Source organism: Pseudorca crassidens, chromosome 4 (assembly GCF_039906515.1).
Source record: "Pseudorca crassidens isolate mPseCra1 chromosome 4, mPseCra1.hap1, whole genome shotgun sequence".
NCBI classification, from domain to species: domain Eukaryota; kingdom Metazoa; phylum Chordata; class Mammalia; order Artiodactyla; family Delphinidae; genus Pseudorca; species Pseudorca crassidens.
Window position 1 is genome coordinate 31,871,418 of NC_090299.1, and position 22,237 is coordinate 31,893,654.

Consider the following 22,237-nt stretch of genomic DNA (forward strand, 5'->3'; position numbering starts at 1 on the left):
AGTTCCTCCTGTCCTTCCACTGGCCCTACCCAGGACTGTACTCTGCAGTAAATCACTTCTCTTGTCGTCAAGGGCTTTGAAGTTAATAGATATTGTTTAATAATCATTAGGACCAGTGGCTTCTATGCTATCTTAGTCCCCAGACAATGATGAAGACCTTTGTTGACATATTCCCAGTGCCCAGGAGACTACTTACCCATCCATAAACCTTGACTTAGGAATGCACTTCCTGTTTCTAAGCACTACTCCAATACCCTAGGTTAGCTATACAACTGTCCCAATGTCCCCTCAGCAGTGCGGATGCAGCTGTAAATGCTTCTGGATCACAGTCCTCCATGATCTCACCCTGTAAGTTACTGTATAATAAACAGATCCATTGATTACATGGAGCCACCTGCTTCATTTTCTCAGTCTCGAGATACCTTCTTAGTTTGGTGGGCATTTTTCATTCCCTCTTGTCCTCCAGCAAAGAGGCAGTAATGTCAGGTCTTTGGGATTGGTGTGTATTTGTAGGGTAGGGCTTTGGGTTATGGAGGAGAAGCACTTCAAACAACTATCTTGGTGCCAGGGACAAGCTATGGAAAGTCCCTTAGGGTACTGGGGGTGGAAGGGGAGATAACTCCTAGAGCAGGCTCCCCTCCATCCCCAGCCCATCCTCCCGTGAAGTAGCTGTGGTATACTTCGGTGAATTTGAAAATGTCCTTCACACATGGACATTCTACTCTGTGGTAACCAAGGGCCCTCCTGCAGCCTGGATTTCATTCCTCTAAGGATTTCCTGAGAAGCTAATAAAATAGAGGTCTTTTTCTGGCTTACCGGGTGAGAAGTATCCGACAGAAATCTCCTGAAGAGACATCTGCAAGTGGGGAAGGAGGCACCTTGCAGATAACCACTAAAACCTGAGAGATATTAATTACTGATGTCCCGGGATGGGGTACTGACTTTTTTTTTTTTTGAAACTGTGCGTTGAGCAGAATTTTAAAGCTAAGTGGAACGTGTGGAGAATGAGCTGTTTAGCACATCTTCCCTCCGCGAAGCTGGAAAATTCCTTTTTAAATGTGGCCAGGGAGAGGAGGGCACAGATATGGAGGATAGGAAACTGGTGGACGGGTTTACGGAGTAAAAACCAGAGGGCCGGGAGACCACCTCAATGTCTTCTGCCATCTAGTAAACAGCAGCACACACCCAAACCCGCAAAGAGGTGGGGAGCTAGTATCTTCCTTGTCCTTCCAAGCCGAGGCCTGGGACGCGTTTCCAGCCTCTGCGCATGCGCAGCGCAAGGCGGCGAGCGGGGGAGGGACCCTGGAAGTTCCACGACTACCTTCTCAGGCCCCGCCCCTACTTCAGAATCAAGAGGGAGGAGCGTCGTGCGCGCTCGCGTCGGTGCGCGCCCTGAAGGCCCGCTCCCACCCCCTGCGTCCAGTTCTCGTCCGGTGCTTCGCCCCACCCCACACACCTCTGTCCCGGACCCATTTAGGAGGCGGGGCCGAGGCGCCGCTCAGTCGGAGCCGCGAGCACGAGCGCGTGCCTACGACAGCGCGTGCCAGCCCGGTCGCGAGGAGACCCCGCCCTCCCGTCCCGCCCACGCCGGCCTCCAGTCCTCCGACTACTCACTGGGCGCTGAGAACGCGGGCACCCGCGCGCTGAGCAGCCATGGAGGTTCCCGGTAGCCTGTGCAAGAAAGTCAAGCTGAGCAATAACGCGCAGAACTGGGTGAGTCGGAGTAGAGGTGCGGAGGAGGCTCTGGGAGGCTCCGGCTGCAGCTTATTTCGTAGCCGCTACCTCCCTTCCGTCTCCTCTGTATCCTCCCTGGAGAATTGGGGGTGGTACCCGAGGCCGCGGCGCCTTCCACCTGGGGCGGTGGGTTGTGCCGGGTGGAGTGGCGCGGCGGGGGCGGGGGTCCGATCCAGGGTCCGTGGGAAGAACTCCCCCTTCTCCAGCTCCTCGCCTCAGAGGAGACCTTGAGGACGCTCTTTCGGCAGTGAGCTGGCGGCTGCTGAAACCTGCATCCCTCGAGGGGGAGCTGCCCGCATCCCCCTCCAGTTGCCTGAAGGTCTGCGGAGGAGGCAGAGGCAGGCGTCTTTGGTACGTTTCCTGGTTTTTCTTGGCTTTGCCAGTGCAGTGAGCCCAGGTTTGGGTCCATCTCCACGTCTTTCCATTTCTGACTTTCAGCGTGAAGGGAGAGTACTCAACAATGCGGCCATTCATGAGCTGAGACTGCCCTGAACTGAGGTTCTTTGTGATTCGGTGCTAAATCGGAATATCCAGCAAATAACATGGAAACAGTGAAGTGTGGGGAAACTAATGGTTTATAACGTTTAGCAAGGACTGCCAGTTTGCTTTGATGGTTAAGCAACCTCGGAAGGTTGCTTGCTTCCTTAATTATTCTTGGTAAGAAACAGCCTTAAGCTAAGATTTTGTAAGTGTAGAGGGGGTGGGGTGGAGCAGGTGATGTCCAGCTCTGGAGGCCGGAAAGATACTGGTTTTAAGTTTGGGTGGAAATTTTTATTTCACAGTACAGCAAGATCATGAGGTTTAAATGCAGCCTTGTAAATCGTCATTACCCTTGGTGAGTCAAAGAAAAAAAAAGCCATTTCAGACAAATGTTCAAGTCATTAATTTACCACATCTGTTGTTACCAAGTATTCTCACCCGATTCCTTTCCCCTCTTAGTTATTTAACTCTTCCTTAGGTGATAAGGACGGAGAAGAGATAAAAGGGGAATTAGACCATTGGAAAGAGCGCTGGACTAGCGGCCTGGTCTCTGGTTCCAGCTTTGCCGTATAGTAGTTGTGTGATCCTGAGTAAAAACCCTCGACTTCTTTAAACCTCAGCTGACTTAAAGGTATAGTAGTGGTACTTCACTGGAGAGTTTTGAGGAGTAAAGATGATAATGACTTGGAGGGTGCAGTGATAACACTGCTCTGAAACTATTGATACTGCTCCTGTTACCTTGAGGTGTTTCCTGGTTAGGGAAATACGGTTGGCTGAATTAGGGTATTTACATGTCATTTCAGCTACACTGTAACTCATTTACTGTTCCATTTGCCACATAAGTGCGTGTTCTTTGTAGAGGCATGTGCTACTCACGGGGAAGGTGAGAAATGAGGGACTCAGTGCTTGCCTTCCAGTTGCTCAGGGCCTGGTTGGGGTTGTGATTGGCATTTGCCGGATGATGAATATATCATTATAGACCCCAGTGAGTGGGGTAAGACAGCTGTTTTATCACAGTTTAGAGGGGAGATTAGTTTAGTCTGGGCGTGATGGAGGTGAAGTGTGCTCAGATTTTTGAGGCAGAGGGGAACTGTATGAATAAGGTCTAATATTAATAATAATTTATATTATTTATAATAATATATAATATTATTATTATAAATAATATAAATAATAATAATAATAATTACCATTATTTACTCCAGGAACAATGAAGAGACCTGTTTAACCACTCTGGAGGGCTTTTGTTGACTGGAGATAAGATTGAATGAGCGGGATGGGGCTAGGTTGTATAGTTGTTAATGTTTGGTTGCTGAGTTGAGACTAGATTCTGTGAGAGATTTTGGATGAGGCTAGAATTTTTAATTTTCAGGGCCTTGTAAATCTTTCTTTGCCCCAGTAGGGAACACCCATCATCTTTTCCTCTCACATACATCAACTGATAGGGACACATGTAGCGAATCCAGACACCTTTAAAGTTCCCATCATATGATGAAATTGGTATTCCAGGAAGACAGGTCTGCTAAAGAAATTAGACACTGTTAGAGCCCAGGTATAGAAGTCCTGGAGAACAAACAGGGTTATAGTAAGGTTTAAATGAATTAATAGACTTGAGGAATGCCTGGTACGTGAGCACCAGTTAAGGTCTTTGTCTTGTTACTGCTATTAATTCATACAGTTGTGAGGGTGCAGAGTACTGGGCTAAGGTGGTAGTGGAAAAGCAGCATAGATCCGTTAAGAGCGTTCAAGGTTGAGTAAGAAGGACCTGACAAGAGTTAGGGAATGAAAGAGGGAGACGTATTAAAAGAGGATCCTGAGGTTTTAATCCTGGGAAATGAGGAGAAAAGTCGCGGCATGCAGGGAATTTGGGAAGTAGGTTGAGGGCTGGAGTGATGGTGATAATAGTTAAACACTGAAGGAAAGTTTACTATGTGCTGGAGACAGTTTGAAATTTTTTACCTAAATTAACTTATTGAATTTCTGTACCATTTTTGAGGTGGGTATCATGAGAGACAGTGGTTTAAAGCAAGGACCCTGGAACTGACTGCCTGGACTCGAACCTGGGCTTCACTATTTACTAACCGTGTAACCTTTAGGTAGTCACTTAATTTCTCTGTGCCAGTTTGCTCATCTGTAAAATGGGGGTGATGGCCTCACAGGGATATTGTGAAGATTAAAGGAGTTAATATATGAAAAATGCTTAGAACAGTGTCTGGCATATTGTAAGTGTTGTGTGTGTGTTAGCTGTTACAGTCTGAGTATTATGTGTGTTAGCTGTTATTGTTAGTTATCCTCTTTATTCCAATTAGTATCTCCATTTTATTGATGAAGAAGCTGAGGCACAGAGATGTCATAGAGCTTGTAAAAGGTGGACCCGATATTAAGTATGCTGCACGTAAGGGACAGATGGCCTTAGTAGAGATAGTCTGTAGAAGAAGGCTATCCAGTAGAAATATAACGTGAGCCACATAATGCAATTTAAATTTTTCTAGAGGTCATAGTAAAAAAAAAAGTAAAAGGAACAGGTTGAAATAAATTTTAGTATTTATTTAACCCAGTATAGCTAAAGTACTGTCATCTCAATATAAAAATGAGTTTAATACTATCATAATCAATATCAAATTATTAAAAGATATACATAAGTATATATTTTAACTTAGCACACGTCTCACTTCAGACTAACCACATTTTATTTATTTTTAATTAACAACTTTATTGTAGTATAATTGCTTTAAATGTTGTGTTTCTGCTGTATAACAGTGAATCAGCTGTATGTATACATATATCCCCATGTCCCCTCCCTCTTGCGTCTCCCTCCCACCCTCCCTATCCCACCCCTCTAGGTGGTCACAAAGCACCGAGCTGATCTCCTTGTGCTATGCAGCTGCTTCCCACTAGCTATCTATTTTACATTTACTAACCACATTTTAAAAACTCAGTCGGGACCTGTGGACAGCACAACTATAGGGATTGAGTTAGGTTAAGGTCGAAAATAAAGATTTGATGGTTAAATTCGAGTTAGAGAATATACTAGAGAGAAGGGAGGTGTCTCCATGTACCTACAAGAATAGTAAAGAAAATCAAGAATGAGCATGCCCCTTTAGCCTCCTCTTGTCTCAGTCTGACGAAGTATTAGGTGTAATGAGTATCATTTAACATCTGATTGAACCTTTCTCTATTGGGACCGGTTTTCATCTGCCTTCCATAAAACATTTCAAACTGTGTGTTAGCTGGCCCTCAGTTCAGACCCAGGTGTCACTCCCTATTTTGTAGACTCAGGTTGGGCCAAATCCCTTGCTTGGACCCGCTTTACAGTGGAGCTGGACCCTACTACCCACAGAGTAGTCTGAGATCTAGCATTGCCGTTTGGAAGCACATACGACAATCTCGTTCTGGTTTGCCGTTCCATTCCCCTCTCTCCTCCATGCCCTAAATTCCCATAGCTCCATATCTCCAGCACCAACTCTCTTTCTTTCTTTCTTTTTTTTTTTTTTTTGCGGTACGCGGGCCTCTCACTGTTGTGGCCTCTCCCGTTGCGGAGCACAGGCTCCGGACGCACAGGCTCAGCGGCCATGGCTCACGAGCCTAGCCACTCCGCGGCATGTATGTGGGATCTTCCCGGACTGGGGCACGAACCCGTGTCCCCTGCATCGGCAGGCGGACTCTCAACCACTGCGCCACCAGGGAAGCCCCAACTCTCTTTCTATACCTTGCATCCTCAGGGTTTTACACAAGCCTTTCCTTCTGCCCTGATGCGTGTTGACCTTTATCACTTGTGGAAATCTTAAGAGCCTCGGGCTCCTGTACTGAAACTGTGGCCTCCTGTGTCCACACACTGTTGCACATAGGCTGAATTCTTTGTGCACCTCTGTGTTATGTTGCAGTCTGCTATTATCGTGTATCATGTAATCATATTTCGTTATAGAGGTTTTGCGTCTACACGGAGCTTTTCCTTATATAACAGGATGGGGATAAGGGTTAGGGTGCCGAGTAGGCCTCGGTACTTCTGTTATTAAAAGTCTTAGATAACTTACTAGTAACTTAGCACAGCTTAAGTAAGAGAATAAGCTCCATACGTGGTAGAATTAAAATTATAGCTTTGTCACTTACTACCCGTGTGATCTTGGGCATGTTGCCTAACTCCTCTGTGCCTCAATGTCTTCAAATGTAATAATGTGGATAATGAAACACAGCTTGTAGTGGAGCTAATAGGGCATATCTCATAGGGTTATAATGAGGTTTCAGTTATTTAATACATTTAGAGCACTCTAGTGCTGGCACATGGGCACTGTTTAAGGTGTTCTTATTTATTAAGTCATCGAATATTTGACACCTGCTTTGTGTGTGCCTGTGTTCCAGGTGCTGGGGCTGCAGTGGTAAAAAGACAGTCAACGGTCCTGCTCTCATGGATATTACATTCTACCTGGGAGAGGGTTAATCGAAAAGCAAATAAATGAATAAGATATTTTTCCTTTTTATCAGTTCTACCTTTTCTGAACAATGTGTCCCTCATACTGTTCGATGCCTTTCATAGAAGGCCAGCAGCCCGTTCTGGATTTGGGGGAAGACTGAGGTGGTCCAAAAATGAAGCAAGCATGGAAATGGAACACACAGCATACGGAAAGCCATATATTCCTCCTTCAGAGCATTGGCCTGGCTGTGTGCAGGGGCAGCTACTGAGTTTCCTTCCCTGGAAGTAGGGAGATACTGCTGGAAGAGTTGCCTAAAGGAGAAGGAGAACTGGACTTTACCAAGAATGCCCTCCGTGTTGACTGAAAACAAGAACGGGAAGAATGACAGCAGGGTCTGGATCCGCATGGTCCAATCTGGTAGCCACTAGCCACCTGTGGCAACTTAAATTTAGTTAAACTAAGATGAAACGTTCCATGTTTCAAGTGCTACATTTCCATAGGAAGCTCGTGGCCACTGTATTGGACTGTGCCGTGTAGAGCATTTTCATCATCTCAGAAAGTTATACTGGACAGTTCTAGATCGTAACTTTGGGATGGCTGCTAACATTTTTTCCTACTTATGTGTGTATTTCTGTACTCGTGTATTTGTTCTTACTTTCTTCCCTGGGGAAGGAAATTTCGAGAGATGGTAGCAACTTTGGAATCACGGTTTTGGGCAATTCTGTAGTCCTGGCTGCAGCAGGGTACCCAGCTGTCAGTTAGCCTCCCCTTTAGCATAGTGGCTTCTCTAAAGTTGAAATATGAAATAAGCTTCCCCAGCTTGGCTCTATTACATTGACCTTTGAGGAGTAGTTTTCTTCTCCAGTGATTTTCAACCAGGTAAAAATTTACTTCCCCCCAGGGGGTGTGTTTGGAAAATATCTGGAGACATTTTTGGTTGTTATATTTGTGTGTGTGTGTAGGGGGGTGTTGCTTCTGACATCTGTTGGGTAGAGGCCAGGGATGCTGCTACAAACCCTGCAGTGCACAGGACAGTCCCCACAGCAAAGCATTATCATTAATGCTGAGGCCCAAAAGTCACTAATGCTGAGGTTGAGAAACCCTGTTCTATTCTTCGCTTTGAGTAAGAAAAAGGGGAAATAAATTAGGTAACTCTGAAATGCAAAACTAGTAATTTAAAATAAAATCCAATACTAGCATTTTCTCCTCCACCAGCTAGGATGTTACCATCTTTTGCTCTGAGATGGATCAATTACTCATAGCATACCAACAGCAAAACAGTAAAATCCAGCCCTGAATTGTTTTGAAAGCGAATTACTAAGTAATTAGTTCAAATGAAGAGACTGGGTTTTTTTTTGGTTTTGTTTTTGCTTGTTGTTTTTATTTTGGTATTTACCTAAGTGGTAATTATTTCCGTGAAATATCCTTTCCTAAGGACACAGTTCTCTACCAAGTAAGTTTTAGCTGAGTAAACAGTGGAAAAATTGGACAGTACATATAGAAATCCCGTTAGATGACTGCAGCCATTGTTCTTATTCTTCTCTGTAGTTTCTTTGATGGTTGCATCCCTTCCCTCTGTCTTTATCTCTCATATGTTTAAGTGTTCAGTTCATTGTTTTTTTAGTATATTTACAGTTTTATAACCATCACCAATATCTACTTTTAACATTTTCATCACCCCAAAAAGAAACCCTGTACCCATTAGCAATCATTCCCTATCCTTCCCCTTTCCCTCTCTGTAGCACCTGCCAACCAATAATCTACTTTTTGTCTCTGGATTTCTTTATGCTAGACTCTCCTATGAATGTAATGATATAATATATGGCCTTTAGTGTCTAACTTCTTTAACTTAGAATAATGTTTTCAAGGTTCATCCATGTTGTAGCATGTATCAATACTTCATTCCTTTACATGCTTGAATAATATTATGTTTTATGGATGTATCACATTTTGCTTTTCCTTTCATTAGTTGATGAACATTTGAGTTGTTTCTCCTCTTCAGTTGCTATGAATAAGGCTGCTGTGAACATTCATGTACAGTAAGTCTCCTACATATGAATGAGTTCCGTTCCGAGAGAGAATTTATAAGTCCAATTTGTTCGTAAGTCCAACAAAGTTAGCCTAGGTACCCAACTAACACAGCCGGCTATATGGTACTGTACCGTAATAGGTTTATACACTTTTCACAAAAATAATAAATAAAAAACAAACAAACACAAAAAATAAAACATTTTCAATCTTACAATACATACCTTGAAAAGTACAGTGCGGTACTGGCTACATCACTGCTGCTTTTATGCTTGCTTCTGGACATCCTGGGCTTGAAATAAAGATACTGTACTACTGTACTCTATACAGTATTGTGCAGTAAAGTACACGAAAGCACAACCACCTGTAGAGGACACATCCCCATCATGTATGTAGGGAAAGCCCCGCTGTCACCGTAGTGGGAGGCAGGGGCCTGTCATAGTGTAAAGGTGTCTTTCTCTCTTTATTGTTTGTCTCCTCCCCTGAAATGTTTTTGATCCGTTTTACTCCCCGTATCTAGGAGGGATCCATCAACAAATGATGAATGAACAGGTCGTCTCAGGCTCATTTCTGACTTCTAAGAATCTCTTCTGGCTGGACTTCCCACCTGGAGGCCATTCAGGGCCCCTTCCATTAAAAGTATTGACAGTTTAAAATATCCATTAAGTAAATATTTAAGTGTTCTTTAATCTTTAAAACAGAATAGTCGGAGAGCCATAATGGATATGCGGAGTGTATGCGTGACAATCGGTGATCGAATAGGCATGCCAGTATCTTAGCTCTGATTCGGGAGATCTGGGGTAGGGCCTGAGATTCACTTTCTGAGAAGCAACTGGGTCATTGCCAGTGTTGCTGTGCCCCGTGCTTTGTAGCAGCAGGGTTTTAAGTGTAGCCTTTTCAAGTTGTTTTCTTAACCTCCAGGAATGCATGAGCCTCGGTTTTGCTGTTTGTCTTTGGCTTGTTAACGTTAATGTTCAAAAGATTAACTTCAGTTATCAATAACTCAGTGAACGAAAGCTTTCTTCTCACTGTATTCTTTTCAATTTTATCCACATGGTACTCTACCATCTCTCCAGTTTACTCACAGTATGTCTTGGGTTATAAAAGACACATCCGTGTTACCATTTCAGGTATTCTCTTTGGAAGAATATACTGTTTGGCAGTCAGTTTAAGATGGGTGGTGGGGTGAGTGATCGATGTTGAAGTCCAGAATTATGCTTCATATTGGGTATATTTTCTGTGCCTTTACAAATTTCACTGAAAAATGCAGAGTTCTTCATAAAATCATCATAAACTCACAGACCATGAAATTCTCTAAGTAGCATCATAGGAGAAGTTAATTTGTCCCATACGGAAGCGGATAAAATAACAAAACAGCCCATGTGGAAGTTAAGGTGGGTCAGAAAGGGACACAGGGCCACTCGTGTGGGTGCTGAGGACAGCAGTTTGTAGAATGTGTAGGAAATGTACACCACACATAATGAGAGGCCACCTGGCGTTAGCTTAGTAGCAGGACTGGTAGTCATTTAGTCCCAATCGTAGAAAGAGAAGGAATTCTTTTGAAATGAATTGTCCCAGTTCCGCTATTCTTAAGACTTCTGAATGTCAATCATCATTTCATTTGCAGGTTATACAGAGAACACAAATCACGCTTTAAAATAAATGCCTTATATCTAACTTTTACTGAGCACTGACAAGGCACAAGAAAAGAGGTTGGGTGTTGTGAAAAACACAAAGAACTATAACTCATAGTGCTTGACCTATTCTCCCAAGGAAGTAAAAATTATACACAAAAAGACACCGTATGAAACGGTCCATAAATAACAGACAAATCCTATGGGCAGTAAATGTTACAGGGACTGCCTTGGGTATATGTACAACAAGCCAAATATTACTATCAACCACCCAGACTCTTAGAAAAGAATAAGCCTGATTTCATTGTTCTGTGAATAGAAACTAGGGCATTGAAGACTCTGAGAACAGGAATGGAGAGTTGGAAGGAAATAACTCACTGATGCACCCACTAATGTCATGTTTTCCTGGCGGGATTATAGGAAGGCTTTGGCTAGAGTGGGTGGAAAAGGAAAAGAGGGGAAGGGGAACTAGAAGATTACGTATGGAAGTGAGCTTTAGATTTTTAGTAAAGTTCGGGCATACACCCACCACCTTGCAATTCTAAGAGTTTTAAAAAGTGCTCTTTGATTTATTCTGAAAAACCAGGAGGTAGGAGATTGTGGCAGATCTTTTTTTAAGTTTGTGTTTTAATATGGAAAATATCAAGCATACATAAACAGTAAGCCTCCTTGTACCCAGGCTGCCATATTTACTGCCAGAATTCTTTTAAATGTAGGAGGCAGGAAGCCCGGAGGGAGCATACTTTTCTAGTGATTAAAACAATCTCTTATCCTATATTTGCTCTCAACCACAGCCTCAGCATTTTGTAGCTTCTCAGTTTTTATACATTCTACTCAGTTTAAAAAGAAAAGCGGAAGATATTTTATGGTGCCAAAATGAATTAAAACTCATTAAATACATGTTTCTTCTTGCCCCAAAGCAAAGTAACTTGGAAAAAAATCGCGAAACAAAATGACGAAGTCAAACAGGTTCTGCCAGTGTAGGCAGCTAATGTGTATAGCACCCTCCTTGTCCCCCTATCCCTGTCCTGTCCCCTTCCAGCAGACCCAGCTCCTGTCTCCTCTCCTCCCAGGCTGCTTGCCTGGGAGCTAAAACTGGATACCTCAGGAAAGAGGGGCCGCTGCTTCCCAGGAGACACAGATGTCTGGGTCAGACACCCCAGGTTTTGTTTAAAATCCTGAAAATGCAGAGCTGGAAAGTTATGTTTGCTTCATCAGTTTAATTGAAAGGAAATGGTTTGGGAGACCCATAGGAGAATTCTTTGTGATTATTGGAACTATGGATACATCTGCTAATGAGATGGTTAGTGGGGGAGGGGTGCAGCTTTTGTGGTGGGCCTATTAAAAGAATTGTCCAATTGTCCCTTTGGCTCCCGAGGACACCCCCAGGGCAGTGAGTGAGAGTAAGATGCAGATGGGCAGAGATGCTTTCTCCTGTACACTAGGGGAATTGTGCAGGGAGAGGGGGAAAGAGATCCTGAACCTCAGGCACCTTCTCAGGCCAACCAGTTTTAGAAAAGAACACATCTGGAAGTTGAAGATCTGGATAGAAATGGTCCCTTGACAAAGTCCATGTTCATGTACCTAGCAGGGTGTTTGTTCCCCATTTTGAAGACCTCTGGGTCAAGGGTGAATCAGTCTATTTCGTGCCTCAACCTGAGCCATGCACGTGGCTGCAGAAAACATGGTCATGGCCACTGCTCTTGTTTTAGATGTACGACTGTTGCCTCCAGACGGCTTCTTTGGACTGCCCAGGAATCATTCTGAATTTCCCCAGTTACTTTTTCACTTTTCTTTGCACTTGCTGTTCCCTGTCTGGAAGGTGCTTCCCTCAGAGGTCATCAGAGATCTTAAATATCCTCTTTTTGCTGAAGCCTTCTCTGGCCACCCTGTCTAAATATCATACTTTGTATGATATTTCTTCACTTTTTTTGCTTTATTTACTTTTTCCCCCTCTTTGATACTTATTTCTAACTTACATAATTTCCTTCTTTATCTTGGTGTTTTCTTTTCTCGCCTCTATTTTTCCTCTTAGTCCAGTGGTTCTCAAACTTGAACTGGCATCCGAGTCACTTGGAGGCTTTGAAATGCAGATTGTCAGGCCCCACGCCAGAGTTTCTGACTTAGTCTGTTTGGGGCAGGTCCTGATAATTTGCATTTCTAGCAGTTCCCAGGAGATGCCAAAGCTGCTGGTTAGGGACCACGCTTTGAGAACCGCTTCCCTGGGAGGGAAGACTAGAGAAGCCCCAGGAGGATGGTGATTTTATTAGTATTGTGCACTTCTGTTTCATCAGCAGCTAGAAGAATGTCAAGCATGTAGTGTGCATTCAGTAGATATCTTTGAGTGAATGATGAATAAAACTGTCTTAAAAAAAATAAGAGCTATACGCAGTATGAAATACAGACACCTTATTAAAAGAATGCTGACACTTACCTATTTTATAAAGGCATAACTTGTTGAAAAGAATCTAAATTATGTTTTTGCTCCATAGGAGGAGAAAATAGAGGCTGTGTGATTCATTTTTTTAATTTTAGAAAACAGCTTTATTGAGATAATTTGCCTACCGTTCAATTTACCCACTTAAAAATGTACAATTTGATAGTTTTGATTATATTTACACAGTTTTGCAACCATCAGCACAGTCAATTTTAGAGCATTTTAATTACCCCAGAAAAGAACCCCATATCCATCGGAAGTCACTCCACATTCCTCTCCCAACATCCCAGCCTGAGGTAACTGCTAATCTGCTTTCTGTCTCTTTAGATTTTCCTATTCTGGATGGTTCATATAAATGGAATTATGCAATATGTGGTCTTTGTGACTGGCATCTTTCACTTAGCATAATTTTTTTTGTTTGTTTTGTTTTGTTTGTTTGTTTTTGTGGTACGCGGGCCTCTCACTGTTGTGGCCTCTCCCGTTGCGGAGCACAGGCTCCGGACGCGCAGGCCCAGCGGCCATGGCTCACGGGCCCAGCCGCTCCACGGCATGTGGGATCTTCCCGGACGGGGTCACGAACCCGTGTCCCCTGCATCGGCAGGCGGACTCTCAACCACTGCGCCACCAGGGAAGCCCAGCATAATGTTTTTGAGGTTTGTCTGTATTGTAGGTTGTATTAGTACTTCATTCCTTTTTATTACCAAATAATATTCCACTGTATGTATATACCATACAATTAAACAGTTTTGTTTATCTGATTATTAATTGATGGACAGATGGGATGTTTTCACCTTTTGGCTTTTATGAATCATGCTGCTAGAACATATGTGTACAGGTTTTGTGTGGACATGTTTTCATTTCTTGTGAGCATCAATGAGCATGAATCTAGGAGGGGGAATCATTTGGACACATGATAATTATAATTAATGTTTTGTAGAACTTCTCTTTTCCAGAGTGACTGTACACTCCCATCAGCAAATGTATGAGGATTCTAATTTCTCCATATCCTCACTAGCACTTGTTATTTCCTGTCTTTTTGATTATAGCCGTCGAGTGAGTGTGCAGTGGTATCTCGTGGTTTTGATTTGCATTTCTTGGATGGCTAATGATGTCGAGCATCTTTTAATGTGCTTATTCACCATTTGTATTGTTTTCTTTGGAGAAACGTCTATTAAGAGCCTTTGAGAACTATGTAATTTTATGCCCTTTTTGTTTAAGGAGAAGAAAATTTGAGAGAACAACAATTACCTTCCAATTTTTTCATCATGCATTTCATGATACCTGCAGACATCCCTTCCACACTTCATTCAGGAATCTGCTCAGATGCCACCTTCTCAGAGGTTTTTCCTGATCATCCTGCCTAAAGAGGCACTCATCCCCTATCTCTCTTTCCATTCTTACCCTGTTTTATTTTCAGAGTGCACTTGTCACTCTCTGATTTAATAATTGTTATTGGTCTGTCTCCTGCCAGTGGAATGAGCTCAGTGAGAGTAGGGACCCTGTTTTGTTCACTTGGTGTACTAATAGGACCTCAGGAAACAATGGTTGAACGAATGAATGAGTGAGAAGACTGGGCTCTGGAGTCTGCCACTTACCAGTTAGGGGAACTGGGGCAAGTTATTTAACTTTTCTCAGGTTTAACACCTTCATCTGGAAAACCACAGTAGTAGGAGTTTGTGCATCCTTGAGGGGCTTTGCAGACTAATTAATTGGTGTTTGTAAGGAACTGAACACCGTGCCAGGTACTCTAAAGAAAGAAAAAGCTGTTAGTTTTCCTCTTTTTCCTTTCTTTTGGCATGTTACATAGGGCAGTTACTGTATGTTTGCAAGGAATATATGTTTACCTTTTAAGGGACTCAGGTAAACCAGAATTCTTTCTTTTTTTTCTTTTTTCCAGGGGATGCAGAGGGCCACTAATGTCACCTATCAAGCTCACCACGTCAGCAGGAACAAGAGAGGTCAGGTGGTGGGGACCAGAGGTGGCTTTCGTGGTTGCACGGTTTGGCTAACAGGTATGGTCTGGAGAGACAAGCCAGTCTGTTTCGAAAGCAGTGGTATAGACAGCCTTGAGCCAGGAGTAAGGATACTTACATTTTGAGCTCTGTTCTTGTATCTGGAGCACCGTAATATGTAACTGACAAAGCTGCTTAATAATAACATATTTTCTTTTGGTGATTCCTTTTGTTCTTTACAAAATTGCTGTTAAAGAGGAAAAATCAGAATGCAGCTTAAAACTACTTTCTAGTTGGTAACTACCGTACATTCTATAAAATTCTGCATGCAAATAGGACCTGGATTCTGCCTTCAAGATGCTAATAATGTAGACCATATGAAGAGAAAGAATGAGTGGTAAAGCATTTCACACAATCAGTTTCTAATGATTCTTCTTTTGCTTTGGCTTCTGATTGATTCTTGTGTTGATTTTCCCAGAATCTCTCTTTGAGAGGGTAAATTGATCCAGGTTTTGGAGGTGGTTTTAAAAATGATGGATCTTTTTTCACTTCTAGGAGTTTTAAATAAAATTTTGTTGCATCTCGCCAATTTACCCATGCTGGAGGACAGAGGGAATGAAAAGTGCCCACTGAATTGAGAAGGAATCTTGAGACTGAAAAGCAAGGCAGGCAGCTCCGTATAATCAGTGAATCAGTTTATGTTACAGGGTAACTTATTCACAGGGTGGGATCTGGCAAACAGTGATCTGGAAACACTCACAGCTGCACTCTGCGCTGCTGAGGGGCCACTGGGACAATTTCATAGTTAACCTAGGGTACGGGGGTACGTGCTCGGAAACAGGAAGTGTATTCCCAAGTGAGGATTTATGAATGGGTAACTAGTCTTCTGGGCACCAGGAATATATTAGCAAAGGTCTTCATCATTGTTTGGGGACTAACAGAGCATAGAGGCCACCTGGACCTAACGAACATTAATCTGTTAACTACAAAGCCTTGATGACAGAGAAGCGCCAAGTTGGCATCAGTTATGCCGACAGCCATACAACCCACTAAAATTTATACCTATTTATTTTCCAAAGGTGGATGAGGGTCCATTTTCCAATGTCTTTGTCAACATGGATATTACCCATCCTTAAAACTTTTGCTGATTGCCAAAAAAACAGCATTCCCATTTTCTGTTTTTATAAATTGAAAATTTCAACTGTAGATAGGTCTGTGTGTTTCTGTATGAAAGAAGAGAGCATTTTTGAGTTCTTCCCATCTCCTCATTCTTAAGTCTAGATTGATGTTAAATTGTTACATTTATATTGTCTAGGCTTGTGACACATTCTGTTCCAAATCTTAAATTTCCATAGGTGTTTGTATTTGAGTTCTGTAAGTCAATTGATTCAACCTTATCACCTTCCCATCAGTTCTTTTATTATGGCATGCCCACTCATGAGCTCTTCCTTTGAGTCAAGTTTTTATGGTCTGTATTTTTTTGTTCAGTGGTTTTTATAAGATGGCTTTCCGTTGGATTCTGAATTCCCTGGGTTTTTATGTTGGAGTAATGTTTTAAGAATTCCAGGACAAAGAAAGTATGAACGAAATATATATTTTACCCAGCCAAGTTGTCATAAGAGGCAGACATTTCTCCTATTAAATGTTGTGACTAATCCAATTTTTTTTTCTTCTTCTAAGGAGCTTTCCTTTTTTCATCTGCATGCCTGAAGAATTACTTCTTTTCGTATATTTTCTTTCGGAAGTTTTGCTTTTCTCATTTAGGCCCTTTTCCTTCTGCAGTTGATTTTTGTGTGTAGTGTGAGGGGCGGATCCATTTTCTTTTCTTTCCATATGGATAATCAGTTGTCCCAAGATGAGGGTATCCTTTTTCTCTGATCTGCTGTGCCAGCTGTCATAGATCAGGTTTCCACTTATGTGTGGATTTGTTTCTGGGAGCTCTGATCTATTCCACTGGTGTACTTGTCTATTGCTCTATTACTGCCACACTGTCTTAATTACTATATATTTGTAGAGTCTTGAAATCTAGTGGAGTAAACCCTCTTACCTTCTTCATTAGGAATGTCTTGAGTGTTTTTTTTTTTTTTTTTTTTTTTTTTGGCTCTTTGTATTGTATAAATTTTGTGATAGGTTTAACTAATTCCACCAAAATCCAATTGGGATTTGATTTGGGATTACATTGTATCTAAAGGTCAATTTGGGAGGAAATTGATCTTTAGAATATTGGGTACTCCTTTTCTTAAACATGGTATATTCCATTTATTTTACCACTAATGATGCTTATAAATACTTTTATCAGATTTTTTTGGTACTTGCTTTACAGTGTAGGATGTAATCAGTTTCATAAATGTGTATTTGTGAAGAAAATGTGTTCCCCTGATGTGGGCAATATTCTATATACGTTCATCAGATCAAGGTTGTTAATTATGTTGTCAAATTTATAGCCTTCACTTTTTTTTTTTGGATATTGTTGGAAACGGAAGTCATGATTTCTTTCTTTTTCTTGCAATTCAGTAGCTTAACCAGATCTGTCCAGGTATGGAGTGGTTTGTATGTCATTTTCTTGGGACACTGTTTTTTCTTACATCTTATTTCGGATAAACTTTCTGGTTTTGTATTTTTACATTGATTGGTATATGAGTTTCCCAGGGCCACTGTAACAAATCACTACAAACCGAGTGGCTTCAAACAACAGAAGTTTATTCTCTCACAGTTTGGGAACCTGAAATCAAGGATGGTTCCTTGTGTCAGCTCTGGGGAAGAGTCTGTTCCATGCCTCTCTCCTAGCGTCTGGTTCTGCTGGCAATCCTTAGCGTTCCTTGGCTTGTATGGGTACCACTCCAGTCTCTGCTTTCGCCTTCAGATGGCCTTGTTATAAAGATATCAGTCACTGGATTTAGTGCCCACCGGAGTCCTGTGTGACCTCATTTTAATTGAACTAATTACATGCACAGAGACCCTGTTTCCAAATAAGGTCACATTCTGAGGTTCCAGCTGTATGTGAATTTTGGGGAGGACGCTCTTCAACCTAGTACATTTGGTTTCTCTTTGGTATACCAGTTTTCTTTATCTTAGTTTTGGATTTTCTGTCTTGCGTTATCTATTAATTTTCTCTAACCACTTTGATATCCTAGCCTTTTTGTCTACGTTCACTATAATCATCTCAGTGAAATTTTCTGTGTCATTAGTTCAGTTTTCAGCAGTGTCTGTTCTTTGTTTCAAATTAAATATATACATAAAATACGTACATGTACACACGTATGTATAAACAGACACTTTAATTGTAGTTTAGGTTATCTTTGTGATGTTTTCAGTTTTTTTTCCCCCTGATTCCTAGTGTTCAACTGGTAGTTAAAAACAACAATAACAAAGAACAGAAAAACCTGGTCCCCCCAACATCCATCTCTTTGTTCAGTCATTGTTGCTATGTAACAAATTACCCAAACCCTAGTGGTGTGAAACAGCCATTTTAACTTGCTCACTGTTTTGTGGGTAAGGAATTCAGGAGTGCTCTGCTGGGCGGTTCCCCCCTGGGTCTTGCTTGGTTGCAGTCATGCTGGCTTGGGCTCCAGTCATCTAAAGCCACAACTGGCTGGGTGTCCGCAATGACTCCCCAGTGGACGCTGCTGGTCAGCTGGGAGCTTAGCTGGCTAAGGCTATCGACAGGAACACCTACTTGTGATTTCTCTAGCACGGTGGTCTCAGAGTATTTGACAGCTGGCTTCTCCCCAATTAGATATCCAAAGAGAAGCTGAATAGCCTTTTCTGACAGTCTTGGAAGTCATGTTCATCATTTTCACTATATTGTTTTGGCTACAGGCGACTCCTAAGTCCAGCCCAGATTCAAGGGCTGAGAAATACTCTGCCTCTGGGTGTGACAGTGGCAGTGTCACATTGTAAACAAGCTTTCAGTCAATCTTTGGAAAATACTACCTGCTGTACTCATGTTAATATACATTTTTAATGTAGAAACCATATAACACTATATTGATCCTCTTAACATATCATCCTTTTTAAAATTGATTTTTCAGTTAGCCCTCTATACTAGCATGTCAAAGTATCAGTACATTAGATTTCAGTGTTTTATCTCTTGTCTCATAACTATCTTAATTTTTTTTTTGAAATACCTATCTGTGTATTTATATATCTGGCTGCGTTGGGTCTTAGTTGCGGCACGCGGGATCTTCGTCGTGGCATGTGGGATCTTTAGTTGCGGCATGCGAACTCTTAGTTGTGGCATGTGGGATCTAGTTCCCTGACCAGGGATTGAACCTGGGCCCCCTGCATTGGGAGTGCAGAGTTTTAGCCACTGGACCACCAGGGAAGTACCTGTCTTAGTTGTGAATTCTGATACACTCACCAAGGTGGCAAGTATTAGTGCATAAATGTACTCTTTCCTTTTCCTTTATTCCTCATCGTTTAGTGACTAAACATTGGTAGAGGAAGGTGAAATGAGGATATTCTTTTAAGGTTAATTATATTATAAATTGGATTCCCAGGTGCTTTTATCATGGTTGCCTTTGGGAGGTGTTGATCCTGGGATATAGAGGTAACTTTCTAGTATTTATTTCACTTACTTTTGTCCTTTCTTTTTCTTCCCTCACCAGAAATAATTTGGTCATACAACTTTCTTTTAAAATTGGCATGCAGCTTTAGAATAGTGGTAACAAGAGGACAAAGTGAATATCTACCCAACCATGTGTAATATTAAAATTGGTTAAGCCTTTGTAGCTCGGTGATTTCTAGGATACCTTTGGGGTTAGACAGAAGTTACTAAAAAGATAAATGCTTATTATATTTAAACTACAGATGTTTTTTCTAGCTAAGATGTAGTAAAATTTTACAGAGAAATATTAGACAAGAATGTTGCTAAGAGACTGCTCTGAATAACGAATATAATTAAGCCTGTGGTTAAAATTCTTTATTATTTATCCCCCTAACTTTATGTATGGAATCTGTTTGGACTGTTCACTTCTAGGCTTATCGGGAGCAGGAAAGACCACAGTAAGCATGGCTTTGGAGGAGTACTTGGTTTGCCATGGTATTCCATGCTACACTTTGGATGGTGACAACATTCGTCAAGGTCTCAATAAAAATCTTGGCTTTAGTCCTGAAGACAGAGAAGAGAATGTTCGACGCATCGCAGAAGTTGCTAAGTTGTTTGCAGATGCTGGCTTAGTATGCATCACAAGTTTTATATCACCTTATACTCAGGTATGTGGCTTTTGCGCCATTGCTGTTCTAATTACATGTATTGAGAGTATGGTGTCAGGCAAAGTGAATAATTTAAACACTGACATGTACTTTGAGGCTAAGTCCAAATTAAAACAATTAACCTACAACATTTTTGTGCCGCAACTTCCTGAGTAAATTCATTTTTGAAAAGCTTGCTATAACCCACACACCCACCGCCCCCCTCAAAAGTATAATCAAAGTTGTTGAACAAGTCAATGGCCAAATTATTTCAAGTTTGACTTTTCAGTTCAAAAATCCTATAATAAATACTCAACATGTGTCAAACACCAGGGAGAATCTTAGGTTTCTTAACACGTGTCCTGTCGTGGCTTCTTTGCTCACAATCCTTGAGTTTCATCTTTCATCACACTCTTTCTTATTTTAGAGACCATAGAGCACTAATTCACTTTTTTGTATTTCTCTGAAAAAAATCACATTGTTTCTTACCACGAGAATTTTGTTTCCCTCTGCCTCGAAGGCCCTCTTCTCCTTCCTCTTAGCCTCCCCTCAGCATCAGTTGACACCTGTTCATGCTCTGAGACTCAGGTTGGGTATTTCTTCCTCCTAAGTCTCTCAGGCTTTGTTGGGTACCTGTCTTTGGTGCCCTTGTTATTGTACCATAGCACATTGTTTTATTATAAATACCGGTTCTTTGGTTGGTGGTGCTGATAGCAGCAGTAATAATAATAATAATGATAATAATAGCAGCTAACGTTGATTGAACACTTTACTGTGTACTGGTAACGGTTTTAAAGTGCTTTTATGTGAATTAGCTCACTTAGTTCTCATCACCCAGTGAGGAGGGTGGAGGTGAGGAAACAGGTGTCAATCACCCCACCTCACACACTCTACGTGGCAGAGCAAGGATTTGCACCCAGACAGTGTCAGTGGAACCTGTGCTCTTGCCCACTGTGCTCTGCTGTCTCTAAACCCCACTGGCTCTTTGAAGGCTGGGACTACCTCTGATTTATCCTTATAATCTTGATACCAAGCCCAGATCCTGGAACACGGTAGATATTTAGTGTTTGTTAAATGGTAGCATAGCCCTTAGGAAGCCCAGATATGAAAGAACAGGTGAGTTAGTGTAGTAGTTAAACACAGCGGCTTTGAAGCCAGAAACAGGAGACTGAAATCTCGGCTCTGCCAGTTACTGTTAGGACCTTGGCCGATTTGCTTAACCTTCCAAGCTCAGATAATACCTACCTCGTAGGGTTGCTCTGAGGATTAGGTAAATCGTGCATTCACAGCTTTCAGCATAGTGCCTGATGTGTAATAAATATTCAGTAAGTGTAGTAAATAATAGTGCAATTCTAGTACTGTATCATAAATCTGTCTGGTTACTTAGACTTTTTTTTAAAACAAAAACTAAATTTGAGCGGTAAGGGTTATAGTTAAGTGTGAGACTGACTGTTAATCATACAGGTTCACTCATGGCAGGAGTCCTAAAAGTTTCTTTGAGGACTAGGTACTTTTCATTTTCCTGAAACCCTGGGATCGGTGTCAATATGTCAGTTTAAGGTATCCTGAATAATGAAGTGTATGAGAGTTGTTAGAGTTCCTGAATTCTAGGATATAAACAGTTTTCATAGTAATATAGTAACAGTGATTTTCTTGCACTTTCTGGGAAGCTCTGCAACTCTTGGAAAAAGAGAAAGTTAGTAACACCTAATTTGGAGAGCGACCAGCTGAGACCTGGGTATCGAAAAGTATACGCTGATCTGTTTTTTTGGCTCCCTTGTTTCCATAACACGGAGCAACACTTTTCTTGATCTCACCCCCAAAAGCACTAAGAATGAAAATGAGGTTCGGACTATGCTTAGGTCATGTCAAAATTCATGATAGGGCTTCCCTGCTGGCGCAGTGGTTGAGAGTCTGCCTGCTGATGCAGGGGACACAGGTTCGTGCCCCAGTCTGGGAAGATCCCACATGCCGCAGAGTGGCTGGACCCATGAGCCATGGCCGCTGAGCCTGCGCTTCCGGAGCCTGTGCTCCGCAACGGGAGAGGCCACAACAGTGAGAGGCCTGCGTACCGCAAAAAAAAAAAAAAAAAAAAAAAAAATGCATGATAATATTTGGACCAAATCATATATTATAGGATATGTGTATTCTCTGTCACCACTAACCTTGGGCATCTTGGTTGTAAAAATAAACCTGATAGTTCTTATCCTTGAGGAGTCAGTAGGTAGTGGGAGCATAGAGATGCGAACAGTTGCAGTATCGTGAGGCAAGTGATTAGGTACATGTATATAAAGGTGCTGTGGAAGATTCGCAGAGGAAGTGCTGCTTGAAATGCGTCATGAAAGATGAGTCAGTTTTCTCGCAGGA

At 41.9% G+C, this 22,237-nt stretch overlaps 1 protein-coding gene across 3 annotated transcripts in view; it reads left to right on the forward strand.

Annotated features, from left to right (window-relative positions):
• Positions 1 to 1,469: 1,469 nt before the first annotated feature.
• PAPSS1 (3'-phosphoadenosine 5'-phosphosulfate synthase 1) overlaps positions 1,470 to 22,237 on the forward strand; it is a 108,811-nt gene continuing 88,043 nt past the window's right edge. Inside the window, exons 1-4 of one of the 3 annotated variants that reach the window (XM_067735390.1) lie at positions 1,470 to 1,713; positions 1,983 to 2,085; positions 14,623 to 14,737; positions 19,656 to 19,891. In XM_067735390.1, the coding sequence (XP_067591491.1) occupies positions 14,626 to 14,737; positions 19,656 to 19,891 (348 nt within the window). In that variant the 5' untranslated portion in view covers positions 1,470 to 1,713; positions 1,983 to 2,085; positions 14,623 to 14,625. Of the gene's footprint in view, positions 1,714 to 1,982; positions 2,086 to 2,692; positions 2,846 to 14,622; positions 14,738 to 19,655; positions 19,892 to 22,237 lie in introns of all 3 variants that reach the window. The other 2 variants (XM_067735392.1, XM_067735389.1) reach the window with 2 other exon arrangements.